Genomic DNA, 24,910 nt, shown 5'->3' on the forward strand with positions numbered 1-24,910 from the left:
CTACACACCCCATAATGAAAAAGCGAAAACAGGTTTTTAGAAATGTTTGCAAATGTATTGAAAATAAAAATATCTTATTTACATATATATATTCAGCCCCTTTGCTATGAGACTCGAAATTGAGCTTGGCTGCATCCTGTTTCCATTGGTCATCCTTGAGATGTTTCTATAACTTGATTGGAGTCCACCTGTGGTAAATTAAATTGATGGGACATGATTTGGAAAGTCACACCTGTCTATATAAGGTCCCACAGTTGACAGTGCATGTCAGAGCAAAAACCAATCCATGAGGTCGAAGGAATTGTCCATAGAGCTCAGAGACAGGATTGTGTCGAGGCACCGATCTGGGGAAGGGTACAAAAACATTTCTGCAGCATTGAAGGTCCCCAAGAACACAGTGGCCTCCATCATTCTTAAATGTAAGATGTTTGGAACCACCAAGACTCTTCCTAGAGCTGGCTGCCTGGCCAAACTGAGCAATCGGGGGAGAAGAGCCTTCGTCGGGAATTGACCAAGAACCTGATAGTCACTCTGACAAAGCTCCAGAGTTCCTCTGTGGAGATGGGAGAACCTTCCAGAAGGACAACCATCTCTGGAGCACTCCAACAATCAGGCCTTTATGGTAGAGTGGCCAGACAGAAGCCACCCCCCAGTAAAAGGCACATGACAGCCAGCTTGGAGTTTGCCAAAAGGCACCTAAAGCACTCTCAGACCATGAGAAACAAGATTCTCTGGTCTGATGAAACCAAGATTGAACCCTTTGGCCTGACTGCCAAGCGTCCTGTATGGAGAAAAACTAGCACAATCCCTACGGTGAAGCATGGTGGTGGCAGCATCATGCTGTGTGGATGTATTTCAACAGCAGGGACTGGGAGACTAGTCAGGATCAAGGGAAAGATGAATGGAGCAAAGTACAGAGAGATCCTTGATGAAAACCTGCTCAGGATCTCAGACCGGGACAATGGTTCACCTTCCAACAGACAACGACCCTAAGCACACAGCCAAGACAACGCAGGAGTGGCTTCGGGACAAGTCTCTGAATGTCCTTGAGTGGCCCAGCCAGAGCCCGGACTTGAACTGGATTGAATGTCTCTGGAAGGACCTGAAAATAGCTGTGCAGCGACGCTCCACATCCAACCTGACAGAGCTTGAGAGGATTTGTGGAGAAGTGTCATACCCAAGACGACTGGTCTGAATACATTTTTAATACATTTGCAAAAAAAATCTAAACCTGTTTTTGCTTTGACATCGGGCACTGTGTGTAGATTGATGAGGGGGGAAACATATATTTGATACATTTTAGAATATGGCTGTAAACATAACAAAATGTGGAAAAAATCAAAGGGTATGAATAATTTCCGAATGCACTGAGACTCGCCTATTATTCGCATAAGCTATTCGCCTATATCAAATATAATATATAATAGAGACGGACTACTCCTGCATATGAAAAAGTCACTTCCACAACTCGGGGAGCTTGTGATCTGTAGGCTAAGTACCAAGAAGGACAGGAGAACAGTCACTGTGAATTGTGTCCCTCGTTGAACCTACTTGACAAGACTCCTATTGCGCACCGGAGTATTCCTCCTCCGAATGTCTACGGTGTCCACGTCTTATCTTTACCACCTTAAGCATCGAACACTTTACGGATACCATCTGCCAGGGGTGACTTGGCAAACAGGAATATGTTGGGATATGTCTCAGAGGGACCAACATGTTCGGTGAGTGGCAGATGTTCAGTGATTCCTTTCCTTAAAGCCTTGAGATAAAAATAATAATAATAATTAAATGCAAGGTTGGACTTTGATTCTACTGTAAACCGTAACATTAAACGGATTTGCCTGTCGTGTAATGCTCTTTACCATCTGAGGAGTTCTATAGCTTTCTTAGGTTAGCCTACTGTATGATACTTTGTAACAGATGCGCTTGAGCGCCTTTGCTTGAATATTTGGCAATTCTGATAAACAGTTTGAGTTCGAATTGTATTATGCTTACTATAATGCAACACTTGTACACAATCTAACATAGCTCATGCCCGATGTTGATCTGTTAAACAAACCAAAAAAATGTCCTAACTTATTTCTGCAGTGTAGGCTATAGGCTAACCCGTATTCTGTAAGCGACCCATTATTCTTCTAGCCTGATTGGATGCAGAGAGCTATAGGATACGTTCATCCGTTATGTGTAACCCAGCAACAGTCTCAATGAATGACTTGCTGAACAAATCCATGATTTTAAGAATTGATACCATTATAAGATCAGACATATCCCGCGGTGTAGACTATTTCCAATAGTGCATGAGACAAAGTTACTCTGCAAGATGACACTTAAAAAAAAAATGGATTTAACCAAACTGGGCACAGCGAGTTATAGCTTTGTAGCTGAAGTAAATCAAAGTGACGTTTGCAACTGACACAAATAGACTCATACTTCATGCGCCAAATGACAAATGCATAATTTTTAAGCCACTGTTTTGCAGTGTTTCACTAATGTAGCAAATGGGATGACTTTAGGGCTTTGACAAAGGGAGATCCGCTCTACGCACGCGTGCCAAATATAAGGGGTTCCACCCTCTACCTGAAAGGAGCGCACCTGGATCCAACGAGACGGAAGTAGTTTGCAAAGATTGAGAAACGCTGCACAACTGTATTCATTTTGGTCAACAATTACTCTGGAATTCCACGTTATCTCGAAGATGATTTTAATTTAGCGATATGCTCGACATAACTTGATGGACTTTTAAATCAATCATTTGGAGTCCATTTCCCATACTTTTTATGTAACGTCCCGGTAAGTCCTATCATTTTCCCGAAAAGAGTGTGAAAATGCAGGACTATGACGAGATCATTTTTATAGTAGCCTGGTCATTCCTGTCGTTTAGTAGACTCCTGTATAGTAGCACGTTTTCTAACTATTTTGTTGGACAGTAAGTTGTGGAGGAAAAAAAGTCGCAAGTCTCGTTACATTCCTGCTTGTGTATGGTCATAATTCAAAGTGGCATAGAACTTCAGTCTGTTCTCAGCTTTGAAGAAATACGTGTTTTCCATTCATGCGAGACTGAGTTTTGTGATCCTGCTTTTTAACTCTGTTAATTTGACACATTTGTCACCTTTTCTTTCTTTTTAAGGTTACCTCCTCTGGTGGTGCAACTGACTGGTAGGTGAAGTACTGTCTCAAAGCTATCTACCCCACACATCTCCAGAAGAATGAGTGGTCTCCGCAGAGTTCTCAGAAGGCGATTACACCCCTTAAAACTAGTGATAGTGGGCCTTATTTTTGTCACATTTCTCTTCCTAATACAACGTGAGGTAGTAAGCCAAAGTCCCTCCCTTGAAGAGCCCTGGCTGAAGGAGATGGCTGTCAAACGGGATGCCATGCTGGGCATGGTGATGGGTGCTGTCAATAACTTTAGGGACGCCATGCCAAAAATGCAGATCAAAGCCCCAGTGCGTCAGCATGACAATGCAGGGGACTTCTCCTGTTTGCCAGGGACCTACACGGCTGCTGAGCTGAGGCCAGCCCTGGAGCGTCCACCTCAGGACCCCAACAGCCCCGGGGCCTCTGGGAAGCCCTTTCACACAGATAAACTGAGCCCTGCTGAACAGAAGGAGAAGGACCGGGGAGAGGAGAAACACTGTTTTAACCTCTACGCCAGTGACCGCATTTCTCTCAGCCGTGACCTGGGTCCTGATACCAGACCACCAGAGTATGTTGTCTCTCCATAATTGACTGGCTGTTTTTGTGCTCTTATCACAGTTGTTTCCATATCCATGCTCTAAATTCTGTGGTGGAAAAAAGTACCCAATTGTCATACTTGAGTTCAAGTAAAGATATCTTAATAGAAAATGACTCCAGTCACCAAGTAAAATACTACCTGACTAAAAGTATCTGGATATATGTATGCATGTACAGTTGAAGTCGGAAGTTTACATACACCTTAGCCAAATACATTTAAACTGTTTTTCACAATTCCTGAGATTTTAATTTGAGTAAAAATTCCCTGTCTTAGGTCAGTTAGGATCACCACTTTATTTTAAGAATGTGAGATGTCAGAATAATAGGAGAGAGAATGATTTACTTATTTCATCACATTCCCAGTGGATCAGAAGTTTACATATACTCGATTAGTATTTGGTAACATTGCCTTGAAATTGTTTTACTTGGGTTAAATGTTTTGGGTAGCCTTCCACAAGCTTCCCACAATAAGTTGGGTGAATTTTGGTCCATTCCTCCTGGCAGAGCTGGTGTAACTGAGTCAGGTTTGTAGGCCCCCTTGCTTGTACATGCTTTTTCATTTCTGTCCACAAATGTTCTATAGGATTAAGGTCAGGGCTTTGTGATGGCCACTCCAATACCTTGACTTTGTCCTTAAGCCATTTTGCCACAACTTTGGAAGTATGCTTGGGGTCATTGTCCATTTAGAAGACCCATTTGTGACCAAGCTTTAACTTCCTGACTGATGTTGCTTCAATATATCCACATAATTTTCCTACCTCATGATACAATCAATTTTGTGAAGCGCACCAGTCCCTCCTTCAGCAGGGACAGTCCCTCCTTCAGCAGGGACAGTCCCTCCTTCAGCAGGGACAGTCCCTCCTTCAGCAGGGACAGTCCCTCCTTCAGCAGGGACAGTCCCTCCTTCAGCAGGGACAGTCCCTCCTTCAGCAGGGACAGTCCCTCCTTCAGCAGGGACAGTCCCTCCTTCAGCAGGGACAGTCCCTCCTTCAGCAGGGACAGTCCCTCCTTCAGCAGGGACAGTCCCTCCTTCAGCAGGGACAGTCCCTCCTTCAGCAGGGACAGTCCCTCCTTCAGCAGGGAGGATAAATTTTTTTTCCAAGGTCTTAGCTGATTTCTTTTGATTTTCCCATGATGTCAAGCAAAGAGGCACAGATTTTGAAGGTAGGCCTTAATACATCCACAGGTACACCTCCAATAGGCTAATTGACATCATTTGAGTCAATCCGAAGCTTCTAAAGCCATGACATTTTCTGGAATTTTCCAAGCTGGTTAAAGGCACAGTCAACTTAGTGTATGTAAACATCTGACCCACAGGAATTGTGATACAGTGAATTATAAATTATAAGAATTACAATTGTCTGTTAACAATTATTGGAAAAATTACTTGTCATGCACAAAGTAGATGTCCTAACCGACTTGCCAAAACTATAGTTTGTTAACAAGAAATTCGTGGAGTGGTTGAAAAACGAGTTTTAATGACTCCAACCTAAGTGCATATAAACTTCCAACTTCAGCTGTATGTATGTGAGAGAATCCATCAAATCCCTTATATTAAGCAAACCAGATGACACAATTAATAAATATATATATAATAATTATAGACAGATTTGCACACTGGCAATTTACAAACACAGCATTTATGTTTAGTGAGTCCACCAGATCAGAGGCAGTAGGGCGGACAAAGCGTTATATTTATAGGTGGGTGAATTGGACCATAATTCTGTCCTGCCGGAGTACTTTTTGGTGTCAGGGAAAAACGTATAGGAGTAAAAAGTGCATAGTTCTGTCAGGAATGCTGTCAAAAATATAAATTAATATAAATAGTGAAGTACAGATACCCCAAAAAACTACTTACGTCATACTTCAAAGTATTTTTACTTAAGTACTTTACACCACTGTCTAAAATGTATTGTCTCAGTGCCATATGTTTTGGCTACGTAGCCATGTAAAAAATGTGGAGTCAATCTTGGGGTTGGTGGCCCTGTTTTATGATATAATTCTGTCATTATAGGATATATCTTGTAAAACATCCTAATATGATGCAAACATCTAAAGTGGGGTTTCTCCTCATCACATAGCAGCACCATCTAGTGGTGTTCAATAGAACAGCTTCTCTATTGAGGAATTCAGTATGCTTTTATGTCTTGTCTCAGTGGCTCAATATGAAACCAAAGTCACATACTGAATGACCACAGAAGGAAGGAGATGACCATAATGTGTCTACAACAGAAATGACCGTTTTTACTCCAAGTCTTTGATATTTTCTTTGAGTTATTGAGGAAAATTTCACTTTAACCACAGGCTGAGTTTCTCTGTCTGAAACATTGTTTCAGCATGTGTGCCCAGTAAATGTGTCTGGGTCAAGAAACAGCTTCGTTTTGTTTGGCTAATTAAACAAGTCTGTCCATGTTCCTATTTTTAATGGGGTAATTTACACAGATTCAGACTGTCTGATGCGGTTGGCATTTCAAAGGGAGTCTCACATCCCAATGAAACAACTGAAACAGACACCCCTTTAGGGGAGGACTTCAGATGTTTCAACCACAGTCCTGCACTGAAAGGCCTCTCAGGGACCCAAAAATACCTTTAAAAAATTTAAAAAAATGTTTTAATGCTCTTTTGCAGATGTATCGAGCAAACATTCAAGCGCTGTCCCCCTTTGCTGACCACCAGCGTGATCATTGTGTTTCACAATGAAGGCTGGACTACTCTGCTGAGGACGGTGTACAGCGTCCTCCACACCTCCCCTGCCATCTTCCTCAAGGAGATCATCCTGGTGGACGATGCCAGTGTGGACGGTAAAGAACTAACTGGCCAGCCAGGCAGACGGCAGGACCACCTTGTTTTCACTTGGAATTGATTTCAGTCGGCCTGCTGGGCGGCCCGCTGGTGTGCCATGAATTGTGCAGGCTGGAGCCCCGGCTTCTTGTGAAGGGGGTTATAGCAGGAAGCAGCACTGCTAGTGAATACTTTCCTAAGAGGGGCTAGCTAGTCCGTGGCGGTATGGAGAAATATGTCTGTTTTCTCTTGTAAATAGGCCTTAGGCTGAGGGGGAAACGAGTCTGTGGGTAAAAAGATGAGGGAGCAGGGAATGCAGCCCAACTGAGTGACACTCAAAGCCCTCTGTCGTTTGTTGGGAATAGCCTGCTATTAGACATCTGTACTAAAGCTATTTCCCTGGCCCAGAAGGCTAGGAACTGATCAGGCAAACTTGGCAGCTAGCCAATGGTCTCTCTCTCTCTCTGTATGTAGTGCAAGCTTCCATATTGGGGGGGGGGTCAAGTTGAGGTAGAGGCCACTCTCCCAGAAAGTGTTACAAGGTCCATTACTGTATCTTGACTGTCTGTTCTAGACCTGCATGGTCCAATGCGGTGGGCTCATTTCCTTTTCACAGATGCCTTGAAAGAGGAGTTGGATGAATATTTGAAGCGGCTGCACATCGTGCATGTGGTGCGGCAGCGGGAGAGAAAGGGCCTGATCACCGCTCGGCTACTGGGAGCCTCGGTGGCCACCGGAGACATCCTCACCTTCCTTGACGCTCACTGTTAGTACATGCACACCCACACCCCAGCACAGACATCAAACAACTGAGTCATCAGGCTGGAACAACCAGAACAGCTCTGCCTTTTTAGACACCTACACCCCAGAATACTAGCACTATGCAGATGCTGTTTCGGGCATGGCAAGAAAACCACAAAACATTATGAGTATTCGAATGTAACATTTTTTGGGCAGCCTGCTTTGGGTTGGCCAGGGAAAAATATCAAATCGGTGTTAAATTGAGTTGTTTATACAACAGTCTTCTATGTTCCGTGCCGATGTAGTATTTAAGCATTTTAAAATGCTATGTTATTTAGTGGTTCTATTTTAATGCTGGTGGTGAATGCGTATCCAACAGGTGAATGCTTCAGTGGCTGGCTTGAGCCTCTACTGGCCAGGATAGCAGAGAACTACACTGCAGTAGTGAGTCCTGACATCACTACCATTGACCTCAACACTTTTGAGTTTATGAAGCCCTCGCCGTACGGGCAGAACCACAACCGTGGTAACTTCGACTGGGGCCTGTCCTTCGGCTGGGAGAGTCTACCGGACCACGAGAAACAACGGAGGAAGGATGAGACCTATCCTATTAAGTGAGAAGAACTATGTGAATGACTATTTTTTCAGGAGGAAATACTGACATGACAAACACCTCCCTGTCTATCTACCTTGATAACTGATTGTGAATGGTCTAATTTTTCAACTGTGTGTAAACAAACTTATCCAGACCTTCTATTCAGTGGATGTCTTTTACCCCACAGGACACCGACTTTTGCTGGGGGACTCTTCTCTATCTCCAAGGACTACTTCTATCTCATCGGAAGCTATGATGAACAAATGGAAATCTGGGGCGGCGAGAATATTGAAATGTCTTTCAGAGTATGAGCTGATTCACTTGGCTTTCTAGTTAGAAAACACCTTGTGTTCGTGTCATCGCTGCTACATTTAAAAAAAAATTCTATATCTTTGTATTGTGCAGTAGAACCGAACCAACCGGTTACCAAGTATGACTAACAGTGTTGGGTGTGTTGCCTCTGTCTTGTCTGTAGGTGTGGCAGTGTGGCGGTCAGCTCGAAATCATCCCTTGCTCCATCGTGGGTCACGTGTTCCGCACCAAGAGCCCCCACACCTTCCCCAAGGGCACCCAGGTGATCGCACGCAACCAGGTGCGGCTGGCCGAGGTCTGGATGGACGACTACAAGGAAATCTTCTACCGGCGCAACCAGCAAGCCGCCCAGTTGGCCAAAGACGTATGTGGTATTTCTGAGTGACATTGTTGTACGTTTTAAACCCAGCTAGGCAGGTTGATATCCCGAGAAATGGGACAGGAGTTCAAAAACACTTAATCTATTCCCTAAAGTAATGTTTTAGCAGTTTGCTCTGGAATGTTTGCCCTGCGCTATATCCCACATGGACATATGAATGTTCTCATTCTGACTGCAGACCACTTGTTATCCCCCTCGTAGGACAAGTTTTGGCAGCCACAGGCTGATGTGATTAAAAATACAATTTTAAAAAAGTATGCGATTTAGTGTTTTGGAAATAAAGTCTTCATAAATTCTTAAAGAAAATGTTAATCTCATCTTGTAGCTTTGGTGTCATGTTCCCCAGAGAGACTGGGACCCCCTCTCTCTCTCCCCAGAGTGACTCATTTTAGAGCACTGACCCCTAAACAAAGATCGTCTTTTGGTTATGTATCGTCTGAACACAGTTGAATGTACAAACCCATTCCCCTGAGGTCCCTGGTATGCACCGTAGAACTGTGTCACTATGTGACGTGAAATAAGTAGAAATGAATAGTATCCTTCTAAAAAAACTTCTGCTGGCCTCCAGGCTATTAGGTGTTTTAGAGTTGTTAACAGGCAGGAAGGGGAGCCTTTGGAGGCAACAGTCTGTTAAATGACAGGGATTCGTAGTGCTGCTGTATCAGGTTTTCTCATCTCCACGCCATAAACAGTCCCCCCCTCAGGCCATGTGTAGTTGCGTACCTCGGAGTGAAGCAGGCCAAGAGGCCCTCTCCTGCTGCCTTCAAACACCCCCTGTGTCTCTAACCGCTTCAAGGAGCACAGCTACAGTCGTTATCGTCGCACACGGTGGCTTACAGCATCCGCGTCATTATCTCTCTCGAATGCTCTCGCTACTAAAGATCTGCCCGGAGAAGCTCTCTGTTCCTTGGAATACTCTGCGTTTGTGCTGGCAATGGGCGAATCAATGGCTGAGCAAATCAATGGCTGAGCAATGTCTGCATGCGTTCGTTTGAACCGTTGACGGCATGAATGAATGAATTTAAATGAAGCGAAGAGAGGGAAAGGTCTGTCTCGACTAGAGGGTTCATCATTTGCTATGGTATTTCTGTATGTGTACCGGATAATTTTTGTGCGTGCCAATTACTTGAAACGAGATCGGGCAGCCTGAAACTCTGCCATACATGGTGCTGTCTTCAAGCAGTCACCCATCAACCATGGAGCTCCAGCACTAGACCGACTGTGGGGAAGTGGAAATGGACTTTTTCCTCCCAGTCCAAAGCCTGGGCAGTGTGAGTAATGAGGAAAGTCTCCCCCCACCCTTCTTTAATGGCTGCTGCCTGGAATTGTTTCCACAGAGGGCCTTCGGAGACGTCGGGCGTCGTGTGGACCTCCGGGAGCGGCTGCAGTGCAAGAGCTTCTCCTGGTATTTGAAAAATGTGTATCCAGAGGTCTTCATGCCTGATCTCAACCCGCTCCACTTTGGCTCGGTAAGTCCCCCCTCTCCCAGACTCTTTCCAGACCACAGAGAGCTTTCTGGCAATAGTGGGTTTCCACTTAGCATCTCCAGAGGGCTCCGAGGAGAGCTCCAGGGTAGGCCAGGGGAGAGAGAGAGTAGCTCCACACTACCTAAGGTTGGGAGGTGGCTGGGCTTGTTTGAACAGCTTGTGTGTCTGACTGAAATCCATTTCCTTGTGCTTCCAGGTGAAAAATGTAGGTAAAGACTCGTGTCTGGATGCAGGGGAGAACAACGAGGGAGGGAAACCGCTGATCTTATATCCATGCCACGGCCTCGGAGGAAACCAGGTCAGAGGGAAGGGAATGAAGGGACTGGGTTCAGTCATGAAGGAAATGCTAAGTACTTTCTCGGTCACTTTCAAAATCAAAATGATTACTTCTGGTGTTTTTTGTGATTCCCGCAGTATTTTGAGTACTCGACCCATCATGAGATCCGGCACAACATTCAGAAGGAGTTGTGTTTGCATGGGACGGATGGAGCCGTGAAGCTGGAAGACTGCCAGTATAAAGGCCACAATACGTTTGTAGGAGCAGAACAGAAGTGGGAGTTAAGGGAGGTGAGACCAACCCACATTTCTATCCTAATGGGATCAGTCAACATTTCTACTTGAAAGCCTGTTTTAAAAAAAAAAAATATTATGAAATTGTTGGGCGTCTGCCTTGTTCTCTTGCATCATCTTCACCATAGAAGTGGATGTCAGTGATTTCCTACTGAGGATGTTGGTGACTAATCTGTTTCTCCTCCTCTGTAGAACCAGTTATTCTACATCCCAGGATGGAACCTGTGTCTGAGTGCTCGTCATGAGCACCCCTCGTTGGTGGCCTGTAACCCCTCAGACAGATACCAGCTGTGGCTCTACGTCTGACTACAGGACACACATGGTGGACAATGTGTGCCTTGGTATCCTAGGACCATTAGAACAAGTAGCAATTGGCGTACATTTTTGTTACGTTTTATTATCGAAGTTGAATTTGTATTTATTTTTATACGTAGAAGAACTGCTGCTGGAAAGTTTGCGATTTTTGAGGAGAACGTGACCTCGGGAAGGAAGCGTTCAAACTGATACTAAAGACTGTTTGTTTTACTCCTTTTTAAAAAAAAAAAATCATGATTTGGGTAAAGGAATTGTTTTTCTTGTCTTACACGCCAAATGCTCTCTGTAGATTGACGGAGGTAGCTAGGACTGTGGAAAGACTTTGGATGGATACTGAATGAAGAGAGATTTCTTTGAAGAATGTCTTTTTTTTATTTTTATAGTGTGTACTTCGGTGGGAAATCAACATTACATTTTATTTAATTACCAAGGTTTGCCCACACTGAATAATTTATTAATATAAATGTGAAAACCAACAGCAATGGACTGTCAAATAATGCAGTAGTGCACTTGCCTCTTGCACAAACTGAATAACTTCGATGTTATACACCAAAGACTAATCAAGTTTTTTTCTCTTGTTTTTTTCTATTAAAGACATGCTCCAGATCAATCTGAGGAGAATTACTGTCTTACCTCAATTAGCCACAAATCCATTTACTGGAAGCGGTGTAGTGCCATTTTCCTTACATTTTCCCCCAAGTGGGCCATCCCCCTGGCAATTCGAGTTCCAGCCAATGAGGTTCAGCCCCGGCGCGAGAAATTACGTGGGGCACATATGTGATGTATGCAATTTTCGTGGATCATTTTTGGCTTGTAAGCTCTACTTTCAGAACTACTGGCTAAGATGTATACGGGGAAAATCTATTTTAAAAAGTGTATTATAGGTTATTCAACATCTACCACTACTGCCTATTTTTATTATGCAAACTAGTCTATCAGATGTGACAGGGAAGCACTAGATATGCATCCTCCATTACCACTACTAGAGGGTCTGATTTCCCCTCTCCTCCAGCTGGTTTTCCTCACAAGCAGATTGAGAATGATGTCTATACGTTGCCCATACAGTGCCTCTCACTTTATGAACAGCTAATTCTGATAAAATATGAAGTCTCCAAAGTGGCATTTTAACCAAGGGCTTGAGTCATGTAGTTTTATTTGGCACCTCTAATTCATAATCGTCCGGTATTTGCAAGATAAATCATTTTCTTTTGCTTTTCCATATTGCTTGGCTGGGGAGTTCAAAGGTGTTTTAATCATGTATACGGTTAACCTTTTTATGAGACTTTATCACCATAGCATTTTTAAACACAAATCCAGTCACTGCTGTGGTATTTGAAAATGACCTGTTGTGTACAATCTGGTTGATTTTCAAGTTCAACTGCAATGAAATAGTATTTTTTTTTTCTTTGAAATCTCTCTTTACAGGAATTTGCTAGATTGATTGGGCCCTGCCTACTTTTTATCAAAAATCTAATAAAGTTTTAATGTCAGGGTTTTAGGGAATAATTTAAGGTTGACACATCTTAACATGCGTAGTTCTTTGGAATGTATTTTTCTATATTTGACAACATTTTGTAAAATAATTTTCTTGAATTAAATGAATGTACATGTTCATGGGGATTGGAAAATGTATATGTAGGCTTAAATGGGATCTGTAGAAAGGGGAAAAATGTTAACTTGGTTTACAACATGGAATGTATGATTGTATTTTTTTGAGTCAAGTCTCAGAGCTCCCAGTATCACACAAACGTCAGTGTTTCGATGCAAGGGTGTGGGCTAGTTTATACGAATCGATGGGAGAATGCTGACTGACAATGGAATGTTAGAATTTTGTTGACTATTGAATATGTCTGGGACTGAGAAACAGATGGGTCTATTGCAGTCTGTCAATAAATTAGAACTGTGTGCCTTTTATGTTTGGATCCTTGAGGTTTTCCATTTTAGTAAAAGGAACTCTGTGTAATGAGTACAATGACTGAATACGGCAGGGGTGTCGAACTCGTTCCATGGAGGGCCTAGTGTCTGTTTTCTTTTCAATTAAGCCCGAGATGGTGAGGTGAGATCATTAGTAATTAGTGACCTTCATTCATCAATCAAGTACAAGGGTGTGAAACCTGTGGATGCCAGGCCCTCTGTGGAATGAGTTTCACACCTATGCTGTATGGCATGAGTACCATTCTTCACCATTGCTTATGTTCAACGGGAGAGGGCGCTGTGCACAAAGGAATTCATCCTTGACCCATACTTACTGGGTTGTTGGTGTACCCTTTTTCTAAATAAAAGTTGTTCAAGCTAAACGTATAAAGAAAAACAACACATGGTTTCATTTTATTTAAAGGTCATGTATTGTTAAAGCAAAAAACGCAACAAAAAAATTGCATAACATTTTGGCTTTATCTAACGTTAAGAAACCAAAACACATTGAAACATTTATACCATTCCATACAAAAAGTATTCTGTTTCACATTATAGTAAGCGATATAAGGAAATCAGGCACATGGAGCTGTACGACTCACAACCGTCATGAAACGAGCAACATTTTAGACAGAAACATGTTTTTATCCAATACAGACAGTTCAGTAAAGCACAAATACACATTTCAATATATCATTCATAATAAATACTGAAAATCATAAACACAGCAGAATTACTCAATTGGATGCAATGTTACTGTATCTTGCCTTCCCTTAAATGCTTTGGCACTGATACTGTACAGTCCATAACAGTAGCACTGATTGGCTGACAGCTGGATACACTTTGTTTGCCAATGAGGTGAGGTAACATTATTTAGTGTTTCAGTCAGGTGCAGAATCACAAATCAAGTAGTGTTGGTTGAATAGAGACAAGGTGCAGACTTAGACAGGGATACATGCAGGGCTGCCCACTCCTTTTATGGAGAGGGAATGTTGGTATTTCATTGTAAAGGCCGTCCCTAACGTTTTAATACAGTTGTAGCAATACAAATCTGGAGCATTCCGTTCAATGTCTTTTCTCCCAATGTCTTTTCTCCCAGGCTGATCAGTCATTCTCTAACTTGGCGCTGATATGAATTGCTTGATTGTCCGACCTCAAATGCCTGATGTGGCTCTCAAGAGTATGACATGGCTTTCATCAAAACCTTTGAAATGCCCTGTTATTATTGCTCTTCACACTTCAATAATTGTGTCACACGATAATGTTCTCGTCTGTACAACCAATCTCTTCAGGTATTTACTGTCAGTTGTCATAAGAGAATGGAACGTTTGTGTAAATATGTACTTGAAATCATTTCCCTGTCCAACTCAGCAATACCTATGTTGTCCCCAGTTTGTATTTTTTATGACATGTTTATTTTTAAATTAAGCCCCATAAAATATGATTTACTGATCATATTATTGTCCTGTTGTTCCCATATATTTGATAGCTGTATATGGTCTTTGAGAGCTGTCAAAGTACTACATTCGTAGTCTAAACACTTGAATGTTTCCAATGAAATGATGCTCTTGGCATTATAATTCAAAATAAATAAATACAAGTGGTAGTCTGTTTCAAGCTTTTCCAGACCATATAAAAGCATGGATTTACAAGTGATAACACAATAATAAGGTTTGTACAGTACATTGAGACAGATTTTATCAACCCAAATTGACCATGGTCAATTTCTCATAAATGCCATTGAAAGACCCAAAAGAACATGCATTTATAGTTATCAAAACATAAGTATACACATACTTCAGAACCAATAAATAAACTGTGACAATATTTTTTTTGCACATTTGACACAGACATAGAAAAGTCCCACTCACAATATATGCTTAAAACTTTACCTTTAAAATTACGAGATACAATGCACAGGCTTATAGCGTTCAGTTTTTGTTGACTGATTCCATCTTGCACTTTAGAATACTAGAAATCAGCGGGTTCATTAGAAATGTTTCTCATCATGGAACCTGTAGCTAAGTAATGTCAATGTAATGCATGGTCTTGCGAATTACTTGGAAAGTTTAGTTCCCATTAAAGGCCATAAAGATCTTCAACACTTGGTCAGCCTTCCCACGGGCCAAAAACTGGTTGAATCAATGTTGTTTCCACGTCATTTCAACCCACAAATCTATGCGATGACATTGAATCAATGTCGAAAACTGATTGGATTTGCAAAAAATAATCAATGTAAGGGCATTTAGTCTTTTCTTTCACCTAGCTTTTAACCTAAATCCAGTGACACGGTAACATTTGTTGTTGATTTCACATTGAATTCACGTTAGTTGACATTGAACTGTGCCCAGTGGGTCGTTCATTAAGAAAAGACACAACATGAAGTCTACAGACAGGTAAGCTAGGCCAACTAAACTGGTGCGACCTGGGGGAGATTCTCTTCTAATGCAGGTGTCTTTGTACTGTCTGCTAGAGAAGGCCCTTCAGACAAATCATTAGCACTAGACACTTCCTTTGGCTGCTCTGCTACAAAACACTTCCCATTACTACCGTAGCCTTCCTGGGAGCTCTTATTGTTCAGGTAGTTGTTGTGGAACTCCATCTGGCTAATGCCCCCAGGCTGCTCAGGGAATGTTCCTTTAGATTGGACCATGTTGTTTTCCAGGTCAGGTGTGCAGCAGCCCATGGCAGTGGTTGCTGCTCTGCCGTTGGTCAGGGTAAAGTGTTGATTGGTGTACTGTTCCTCAGCCTGGTGGGGGTAGTCTGTGTAGTGCTCTGCCTTGTCGGCGGCCATGTTGAATGGTCCTTGTGGCATGGCCCCATTGCTAGTGCTAACTGGGTGTGGGAATGATAAGGCCTCTCCGTAAGTTTCATTGGGTTGGCTGGCCGTCCCGTTGGCAGAGGCAACAGCACTGGGGTTCTCCTGCTGATAATACTCGGCTTGGGAGCTGAGTAAATAAGAGATTCCATTCATGTGCTTTTCAATGTGGTTGTCCTGTGGCAAGGTGCCATCAGAGTAACACAACACAGAGGACAGGGGAACAACCTCTGTGTGGGACACAGGCGGCGTGCTCACACCATCCTCAAAGTCCTCAGACTTCTCCTCCTCATCCTCCTCCTCTTCCTCAGAGTCACTGTTAGCCAAGCTCTGAGTGCTGGAGTCAGACAGTCCGCTGCATAAACTGCTGTTGTCCTCTTCGTCCTCCTCATCCTCCTCCTCATTCTCCTCATCGTCCTCATCCTCATCATCTAGAGGCTCTTCCATGTTGTCAGCTGTCTGGAGGTGCATGATGGCAGACTGTTGAAGTGTTGGGTCTGTCAGAGAGTACTCCAGACTATGTTGGGTCTGGACCAGCGGGTTGCCGTGGCTGTGGCCGTTGCTTTCGCCATGGTAACCATTGGCAGGGGAGACCTGCTGCTGCTCGCGGCTTTTCTCCAGCTCTAGCTTCATGATGGTGTGCAGGAAGTGGGTCCGTACACGGATGGGGTTAAATTCCACCCGGCCAGCCGCGTTGCTACACCCCTCCTTGGTACAGCCACAGGGAAAAGACATGCGGTCCACCTGTAGATTGGACCACATTGGGTTATATGACCATATATTCTGCAGTTTGCATGTAATAGACAAATTAGTGTAATCCTTTTGGCAATATCAGATAAGCAACTGTAATTATATAATGCTTTTTCAATAATGGAGTGCTTTCATCTACAGCGTCTAAAATATTTGATCACTTAACGATACATCAGTGTCAGTATGTCTGGGTCAGACTACCCAGAGATTTACCTGACATTTGATTCCTGCTACGCTGCACGCACATGTCTCTGGGTCACAGAACACTCTGCAGTCGCAGCCACAGTCCTCCCTGGACAACCGGATGGCCCGCAGCTCGTGCTTCTCCTCCACGTCAATTTTCTTCACCCCCGAGGTCCGCAGCAGAGCCCGACGCTTCTTCGTGGTGAGGGGCTGGAGGAAGAAGTACTCGTCCACCTCCGTGTTTTCCAGATCAATGTCATCGTCAGAGATGTCCTCAGCCGTGAGCGTGTTGGCCTCCTCCGACTCCACTGTACCGTTCTTAGTCAGCTGAAAACGAACGAGAGGGGATCAAATTCAGTCCGGTTTGAAGAGTAAGCAACCAGCCCGAAACAAATGCCATGCTGCATCTCAAAAGAGGATACAGAGTTAGCCGTTGAAAACACGTTCTGGATTTCTACGAGGATATGCTATGTCACAACTGTGCATCTAGTACCGTCTGTTTATCACGATGCATTATATCATCTCCCTGTGTGCAGTACATTTCATTAGCTCAGTAGCTTCCTTTTCCTTCAATACCTTGAGTTTAATGGAGTTGATTTTCTCCTCCTTCAGATGATCTCGGAGCATGTCTCTGTGGATCCTCTCCTGCTCCAGGGCAAACTCTCCCAGGGAGAACTGCCTGACACAGCTGTGTCTGTTGGACATGCCCAGCGTACTGCCTCCCTGACTGGGCACACTGGTGAAACCCTGGCGCCGGCTGAAGTAGTACACCGTCACGTTCTCAAAGTGCACCCTCCTCGTCCTCACACGCTTCTCTCGCTTCAGTATGGAGTCAGCTAGAGGACCAAATGACAACACAAGAAGTGGATGGTTAAAAGGAACGTTAAAAAGCAGCGATAGCTGGCCTACTCATACATGAATAACAGGGGGAAGCAGGGTTATTTGTTCATACATGAATGAAAGATGAACCAGTTCCACGTGGTGGAACCACCAGTATGACAAAAAGCTAAATTTAACCATCATTACGGCATACAAGAACAAGGACACTGTTTCAAGGAAATGCACCTATTTAAAACTGCATAATGTACATAGGAAAGTGTTGTATGTTTTTGCTGTCTGTGATGCGCTCTCAATGGTGTAGATGTGTAGACAAACCTTTCTATTCTGTGCTTACTTACTATTTGCATGATTTGAATACCTATTTTTATTTGACTTTTCATGACCCTAGAACCTCAGGAGTCATTTTGCTAGCTCTCAGACAACAATAAAAAGCCTTAACTCAACCCAGTTTAGTAAAGCAGTGTTTCATCATCCCAACGCTGCCATTTGGCATGTCGATCCTACTTGTGGCTTTTTAAGGGCAGTTCTATGAGAGGCAGGGAGGGAGGGAGGGAGGGAGGGAGGGAGGGAGGGAGGGAGGGAGGGAGGGAGGGAGGGAGGGAGGGAGGGAGGGAGGGAGGGAAAAAGGAAAGCAAAGACTGAGAGCATAAATAATCCCCCTCCCAGGCCTGGATGTAGAGTCACTTTCCCAGCGGTCACTTGAGGTCAGACAAACAGGACAAATGGGGACCATCTGGTTGGTGCAGCTCTCCACTCTGTGCCATAAGGACAATGTCTTCATTAACAACATGGCAATACCAGTCAGGGCTTCACGATTGGAATTTTTCTTTATTGCCTTGAAAAAAGGTTTATAAGTTGGTGTTTCGCTATCCACATGGTTTTCAAGCTTGCACCCTGAAGAAGGCACAGTGATGTCAAAACGTTGGTGTTTTTTTTACCCAATAAATTACTGGGAGGTTATACATACGGAGTGTGTGGCTGTCTTTGTTTCTAAAGCTTGCAATACCTAACATAGTTGTATATTTCTCTGTATTTCTTCCGTTTTCTTGTCCATTTCCGATTAGGGTTGCCTCAACCATTTCTAAAAATGTATCTTTGAGAATACATAGTAGCCCTTTTCAAAGACCTCACAATTCCAAGGCTGCTTCACTAAAAGCAATCACACCAGGAGAGGAGCTGGGTTATTTCTTCAACACTAACGTGACCCAAGACAGGTTTGTTCTGTATTCCCCAGGAGACAATGCTACTGTACATCTCAGGAGCAAGCCTGATACATTGTGGCACCTCTTTAGTGGGGAGAAGCTGGGGGAGCCATGTGTTGTGCTGCATAGTGCAGACTAGAGCTGAGAGTAGCGTCCTCCTGGTCCTCCTATGCATCTGTCACGAAACACAACATAGATCTGTCCCCTGAGGAATCATCCACCAAATTTTCCAATTTTTCCTACGAATAACATCGTATCTGCTCATAGAAAGATACAGGTCATCTAATACACAGTTATTTTTATCAGTGGTGCCATCAGTGGTGCCTGCCAAACTGGCTGTAGCCTTTCCAATAAGTAGCTGTGGAGCGGAGAACAGGTTCACTCGACTGAGAGCTTCTTAGAGAGGCTGACACACCAACAGCCACACCAATAGCTGCAATTACTGAGGTCTTCAGTAAGGCCATTCTACTGCCAATTTCTGTATATGGAGATTGCATGGATATGTGATTGATTTTATACACATGTCAGCAACGGGTGTGGCTGAAATAGCCAAATCCACTAAATTTAAGGGGTGTCCACATACTTTTGTATATATAGTGTACAGTGTGTACCCTGAAAATATATGGATGTGGAGCCACCCCAGATTTGGCCCATGGGGGGCGTGGCAGCCACTATAAAAAAAATCAATAGGCCCATATATATTGCCCATATTGGTGGCTATTTTAGGTCCTACCGTTATGTCAGATTAGCTCAGTCACCAATTTCTCAGCCTCTGAGCATCACAGAAGCACACACTTTGAATTAATAAATGACAAATGTTCATAAGAAGTGGCTATGAAAGAAATTGATCAAAATCTGTTCATAGCATGGTGAACATACAAAAACGTATGTGACTATACATGTGAGATTTTTTTAACCTAAATTATTTTTGAGAAATTAAACCATTTACTTGTTTTACAAAAACCTAATAAAATCTAAAATGGTACTGCTTGACAGAGAGTGTCTCTTTGCAATCATTACCAGTTTGGGGTCAAAATGCCCCCAAATGCCCCCCCCATATAAAAATATGTGGCCGATTTCAGGGTAAAAGCACACAGATTGATCCAGCTTTTTTTCTTTCCTCTTCAACTGTGTTATCAGAATTATATTCCTACTGGCCATGGGTTGGTTTTGGCTTCAGAACTCAGAATATCAGTCATCACAAGTTATTATTGACAATAGGTTTCCTAACACACTCAACATCCATTACAAAAGCAACATTATGATGGATTAGTAACATCAGAATGACACATGCTTCATTAAAAAACGAATGTCTCTTTCACTAATGTACAATATGAACAATGAATGTAGCTATTTGTTTGTTCTTTCGACACTGTGTCAGTGTTGAGCATATCAATGAGTGTTTTGTAGTGTTTTGAGTGTTTTGTTGACTGTAGGGGGAGAGAGCAGTGTGTGTGTATGTGCATGTGTGTGTGTGCTTGTGTGTGTGGGAGCCAGGTGACTCACGGGTGAAGGTACCCGAGGCCGAGGGGTTGACACTGTCGCTGCTGTCTCCGCTCTCGCTGCAGGAGACCTCGTAATCAGACTCCCGCAACGAGGAGCACGGCGAGGAGGACACCTCCTCAAACCTTCTCTTAAGTATTCCGCTCATGGCCTTCCTTCTCGTCTCCGCCACTGCACCTGCAACAATCAACAGGGAAGGAAGGTAACACATGATTTAATGCCCAGCTTAGGCCCCGCCAGTCTGGGCAGTACTCCTCAACACAGTCAATTAGCAATGAGTCACAGAACACAACACTCCCAGCTGCTGCAACACTCCCAGCTGCTGCAACACCCCCAGCTGCTGCCCAGCTCCCCCCCGTAGCAAAGGCTGCGGATTGCATGATACGTCTACCTCAGGAAGTTCATTCTGCTGTCTTTGATTGAGTGACCACAGAAAAAGGGCTGAGATTGTTTCTTCTGCCGTGTCCTCATGATGGTATTCATAAAAACACTGTCTGACTGTTGTTCAACTCAATAAAAAATGTATCACAAAAGAACAACATGGGGTGAAAATGAAATGAGACGTTAATGCCCAAAGCAGGCTTTTAGTATCCGGCCACAGCACTATATGAAAAATTTAAAACATTATGCGACTGTACTTAATTGCTGTTGCATCTCAGAAACACAATGAATGCATCCAACCGGCTACTGATTGAAATTATCCACTTGCTTCAAAATGTATTAATTACATTTTAGGGGAAATTTTAAAAGCCTGACTACAGCTTTACTTATTCTGGGATATGCAGTGAATTTAAATATGCCTGTAAAAACTGTCTGAATGTGTGTGGGTGTGTGCGTGCGCACGTGAATGTGTGTGTGTGTGTGCGCATAAGATGCATGCATGTAAAAATCAAACAGGGATTTGTGAAATGGTTAACGTTTCACATTCAGTGCTCCTCCTTAGAGGGGTTCCAATCTGAGGCATGATTTGTAGTATTTAGGGGGACATTTTGAGTGACATGGTTATACCTTCTATAAAAGAAAGTGGACATTTTCCAGTGGACCGGGAGGAGCACCCAGAGGGCTGTAAAGTGCCTTTGGCTGAATAAAGGAACCTGAGTGTTTAGCTAGCTTTCAGTGTCACAGAGACCGAGGAAAGACCCTGGTTGCGTCCGAAATGGCCCCCTATTCCCTATATAGTAGGGATCTTGTTAAAAGTAGTGCACTAGATAGGGAATAGTGTGCCATTAGGAATAGGGCACCATTCGGGATACAGACCCCTTTCTGAGTCCCTCATCTTCCCCGATGCCACTGCACAGCAGACGACTACAAGAGAGGCCAGCGGAGAGCAGCCACCAGTGACAGCCATTAAACTCTGACTGATGGTGCAATTAAACCAATCAAAACAAGAGCAGGCTGATCTGTCAACTACACAGATACTGAGTGCCAAATTAGGCTACTGACTTTAAGAAGTCTTACTTTTGTAACTGTCAAACACTGTTTTTCTGGAACTTTCTATACCTTCCCCCCACAAATCATGTTACATCACTTGGTCTTCAGCCAGTCATTGTCTGCATCAGTAATCTAGTAGCAATTATTTTGAAATGAATAATGTCATTTTAGACATCAATAAAGCTATGCGTTATTACACAAACGATAGTAATTGCATTTTGTAGAGACCGTTATAATACAGATAGATAGCAGAGCTAGGGAAGAATGACTGGCAGCTTCTCTCTCCGACTGCTCTTTGTTTTCAACACGGAAATAAGGAAACAAGACTTCAGAAGGACAAGACATTGAGGTAATGTGTGAACGTTTGTTCACTCAAAAAACTTTGCTCAATTTGAGCTTGAATGTATAAAAACTTGTTGAGTCGAATTACAAATTCATGTTTGCCTTTGGAAGGCAACACTGCCGTTGGTTCAGTTATATGACCAAATGTTGACCAAATTCGCAATCATATTGCAGCTGGTTGCCTTACAATTGTAGTTGAATCAACAAACTCAGATCGAAGTGAGCTGAATTTGAACAAGGTTGACAAGTCAAATTACAAATGTATGTTTGCTCAAAACCACTGAAAGCCATACCCATCATTATCATATTTCCCAGCATGCTCTATTGCAGGTTGATTTTCAGAATTGTTTGTTTCAATATCTGTGTTTAGTTGATTAATATCTTATGCTACACTAACATAAATTAAATAAATGTTTCTAAACTAATCCAATCTGTTAGTAGTTGGACGTTTTGCACCTGTTACTGAAATGACCTGACCAGTTTATATGACTTAGGTCATCTCAATGATCAACCTTCCCTACCCTGGCAGTCATACTCAATGCAGGGGATTAAAAGTTCAAATTGTTAGATATCCTCACTCTGTCAGGATTCCAATAGGAATTACGCATCACTTTGCAAGCCAGCATAATGGCACTTGCAGTCTTGATATGGCCTGTTAACCAGGAGTTTCAACTAGGCCCTCAAAGAAAGGCCTTCTGATGTATGTAATACTGAAAGGTAGAATACATTCTCAAGTTAAATTGTCTGTTTATTGTTCGCTCAACCTATAATTCAAAGTTGAGTGAACATGCAATTTAACTTAAGAATGCATGTTTGTTCATCTATATGCCAAAATTTTAAGCAAACTCACAATCCTATTGCAGACGGCTGCCGTAAAATTGTATGTTAAATCGACTTTTACATTTTATTTTGACCATGTGTGGTAGTTACTATGACATAGGTCTGCTTGCACCTGGAGGAGATTCAACATCGACTACAGTACCTTGCACTGTGGAATGTCCAATGTGAGGCGCCCGCTGCATGTACAGTAGGCAACTCATACTGTTGACGCCAATCATTCTGTTCCATTGTCACTTTAATGGATCACAACAAACTCTACATACTTTGATCCAAAACCTATCAGCATTTCCAGTCATGAAATATTGAATAAGTCCAGAATGGCCACTTGACCTTATCATTTAGCATCAAAGGGTGCACAGATACTGCAACTTATCAAAGACTGCCTGAATGCTAAGATAATTGAAAAACTTGAAAGACTTTCATTCACCTTTTGGGTCATTCGGTGTGAAAATCAAACACCGTAAATGTCAAGGACATTGAGCAGTTTCTTGTTACCTACTGAGCCTTTCTATGTAGACTATAATCAATGGAGGAAACGTAAAAAGGTATAAGAGGGTTAATACCTCTTTTTCTACTGGTGTCCAACTGGGAAGTTGGACAATGCTCCATGTAATTCAGGAGAAATACAAAATAGTATGGACATTTGAGTTCCATTTTACAAATGGTATGGCCCGGCCCATACAATGTAAGTCTATTTTGTCATTATTTTCAGTAGTTCCCCATTGTTGAAAAACGATTCGTATTCTTAGCCCTCAGCGGATGCTGCGCTATTCTTTGATAGCCAAAGTGGTTTCCATGGAAATGCTGATATACTAGCACAAATAGTGATTTCACAGTGATACTCCTCCAGCCCTATGTCTGTGAAACATAAATGTCACAGCAGCTCTACATCTGAAAACGAATGAATACAATATAGATTAAGGAGGATAATCATTTGAGGAAATCACACAAATTAAGAATATTACAAGACAAATATCCTATTACCAACTTCACACAGAACCACAAGTACACAAATAGAATGTTCTGTATGAACAAGGATCCCGATGTCTTATTTCACACTGTAGCTATCCCAAAATAGATCCACCCGGACAGGGTAACATCATCTGTATTGTAACACAGTGGCTAATGTAAGCAGACTCCACTTCTAACAGCACAAGCCAGAGAACAGAGCTCGTTCCTCCTCTACATCATGCAGTTCTTTTCTTTGTCTCCTCCAATGTTGTGTTCTACCTAATCAAGGCTGGGAATACACCACGGTGCATGAGAAAATGCTGGGAGCAATAATGCAGCAAAAGCCTGCTTGCAAAGCCCCTCCCTGTGCTGGCTTCACTGAGCGCACACACATGCACTGTACAAACCAACTGTGTTCCTTTAGGAACTGTATCCACAGCCCGCGGTGGCACGCTCACATTCTGAATCCAACGGACAATTTCCCCATTCATAAGGTTCGCAAATCACCATCAACAGAGGTGACACACAAGACTCACACTGCAGATCTGCTATATGGAGTCCCAGTGAAAGCTCTCGTCCCCAAGTTATACTAACAAGCCCACAGCATCTGTAGCAAGTCATGACACATCAGGTCCTGCAAACGAATACATAAGGGTGCACTTTGTGCCAACTCTGGTAGAAACGACTGACCTGTGTCCACTGGCGTGTTTTCCGACTCCTTTGACCCCCTTCTCACAGTGAGACTTGGGAGCAAAATGAAGCACTCAAAAAGAGGTGACACATGATAAATGAAGGGCTCCCATTTTGCTTCAGTCCACTGACTTGCTGCGACCCTGCCACTCTGAGGGCTTGAGTGCCGGCTGAGAGGGAGCGATAGGGAGAGGCACAGAGAGACCTGTACATTTCCCAGCCCTGACTGCCACTGCCGGTTCCATATGTTTATTGTTAAATGAAGATAGGCACTCTCTCTTTAACTCTCCCTATCCCTTCCTCTCTACCTCCCCCTCTCTGTCTTACTCACCCTAGCCACACAAAGACTCATTAGCTTCTGCCGGCTGAAAGGCTGGATCCTGACTGGAGTGGAGGGAGGACGCCTGTGAGATCACATGGGTGGGATGTCTGCGAGAGAGTCAGGCGTGCCTGTGCTCCTGCTGTCTGCAGATATATTTTTTTTTACTAGCATGAGCCTGGGAGGGAGGGAAAGACACGAGGGAGAGGAGG

General features: G+C 43.2%; 2 protein-coding genes across 4 annotated transcripts; one reads left to right on the forward strand and one right to left on the reverse strand.

The window, feature by feature from the left end:
- Positions 1–1,515: 1,515 nt before the first annotated feature.
- Positions 1,516–12,829, forward strand: galnt3 (UDP-N-acetyl-alpha-D-galactosamine:polypeptide N-acetylgalactosaminyltransferase 3 (GalNAc-T3)). 2 transcript variants are annotated; one of them, XM_024388927.2, is made up of 11 exons: positions 1,516–1,721; positions 3,128–3,706; positions 6,364–6,536; positions 7,133–7,282; positions 7,637–7,871; positions 8,040–8,157; positions 8,328–8,528; positions 9,881–10,012; positions 10,227–10,328; positions 10,445–10,597; positions 10,793–12,829. In XM_024388927.2, the coding sequence occupies exons 2-11, from the start codon at positions 3,207–3,209 to the stop codon at positions 10,904–10,906; spliced, it is 1,878 nt and encodes a 625-aa protein (XP_024244695.1). In that variant the 5' UTR covers positions 1,516–1,721; positions 3,128–3,206; the 3' UTR covers positions 10,907–12,829. The 2 variants fall into 2 exon arrangements, with proteins under 2 accessions (XP_024244695.1, XP_024244694.1); XM_024388926.2 differs by lacking the exon at positions 1,516–1,721 and adding an exon at positions 2,558–2,790.
- Positions 12,830–13,241: 412 nt separating this feature from the next.
- csrnp3 (cysteine-serine-rich nuclear protein 3) lies at positions 13,242–24,881 on the reverse strand. 2 transcript variants are annotated; one of them, XM_024388929.2, is made up of 5 exons: positions 24,711–24,881; positions 20,129–20,302; positions 17,157–17,416; positions 16,611–16,907; positions 13,242–16,391 (listed from the first exon to the last, which is right to left on the reverse strand). In XM_024388929.2, exons 2-5 carry the CDS (start codon positions 20,271–20,273, stop codon positions 15,240–15,242), a joined length of 1,854 nt encoding a protein of 617 aa, XP_024244697.1. In that variant the 5' UTR covers positions 20,274–20,302; positions 24,711–24,881; the 3' UTR covers positions 13,242–15,239. The 2 variants fall into 2 exon arrangements, with proteins under 2 accessions (XP_024244697.1, XP_024244696.1); XM_024388928.2 differs by having other exon boundaries at positions 24,380–24,881.
- Positions 24,882–24,910: the final 29 nt, after the last annotated feature.

The sequence above is a fragment of the Oncorhynchus tshawytscha genome, linkage group LG26 (genome assembly GCF_018296145.1).
Source record: "Oncorhynchus tshawytscha isolate Ot180627B linkage group LG26, Otsh_v2.0, whole genome shotgun sequence".
In the NCBI taxonomy this organism is placed as follows: Eukaryota; Metazoa; Chordata; class Actinopteri; order Salmoniformes; family Salmonidae; genus Oncorhynchus; species Oncorhynchus tshawytscha.

What these genes read in the sequence shown, in the direction of transcription:
- galnt3 (XM_024388927.2), top strand. Translation starts at nt 3,207, where the DNA reads ATGAGTGGTCTCCGCAGAGTTCTCAGAAGGCGATTACACCCCTTAAAA. An exon ending in ATATTGAAATGTCTTTCAGA is followed by an intron (nt 8,158 to 8,327) that starts GTATGAGCTGAT and finishes TCTTGTCTGTAG; the next exon opens with GTGTGGCAGTGTGGCGGTCA. An exon ending in ACCCGCTCCACTTTGGCTCG is followed by an intron (nt 10,013 to 10,226) that starts GTAAGTCCCCCC and finishes TTGTGCTTCCAG; the next exon opens with GTGAAAAATGTAGGTAAAGA.
- csrnp3 (XM_024388929.2), bottom strand. Translation starts at nt 20,273, where the DNA reads ATGAGCGGAATACTTAAGAGAAGGTTTGAGGAGGTGTCCTCCTCGCCG. An exon ending in GGCCTCGGGTACCTTCACCC is followed by an intron (nt 17,417 to 20,128) that starts GTGAGTCACCTG and finishes TTGGTCCTCTAG; the next exon opens with CTGACTCCATACTGAAGCGA. An exon ending in TCAACTCCATTAAACTCAAG is followed by an intron (nt 16,908 to 17,156) that starts GTATTGAAGGAA and finishes GTTCGTTTTCAG; the next exon opens with CTGACTAAGAACGGTACAGT.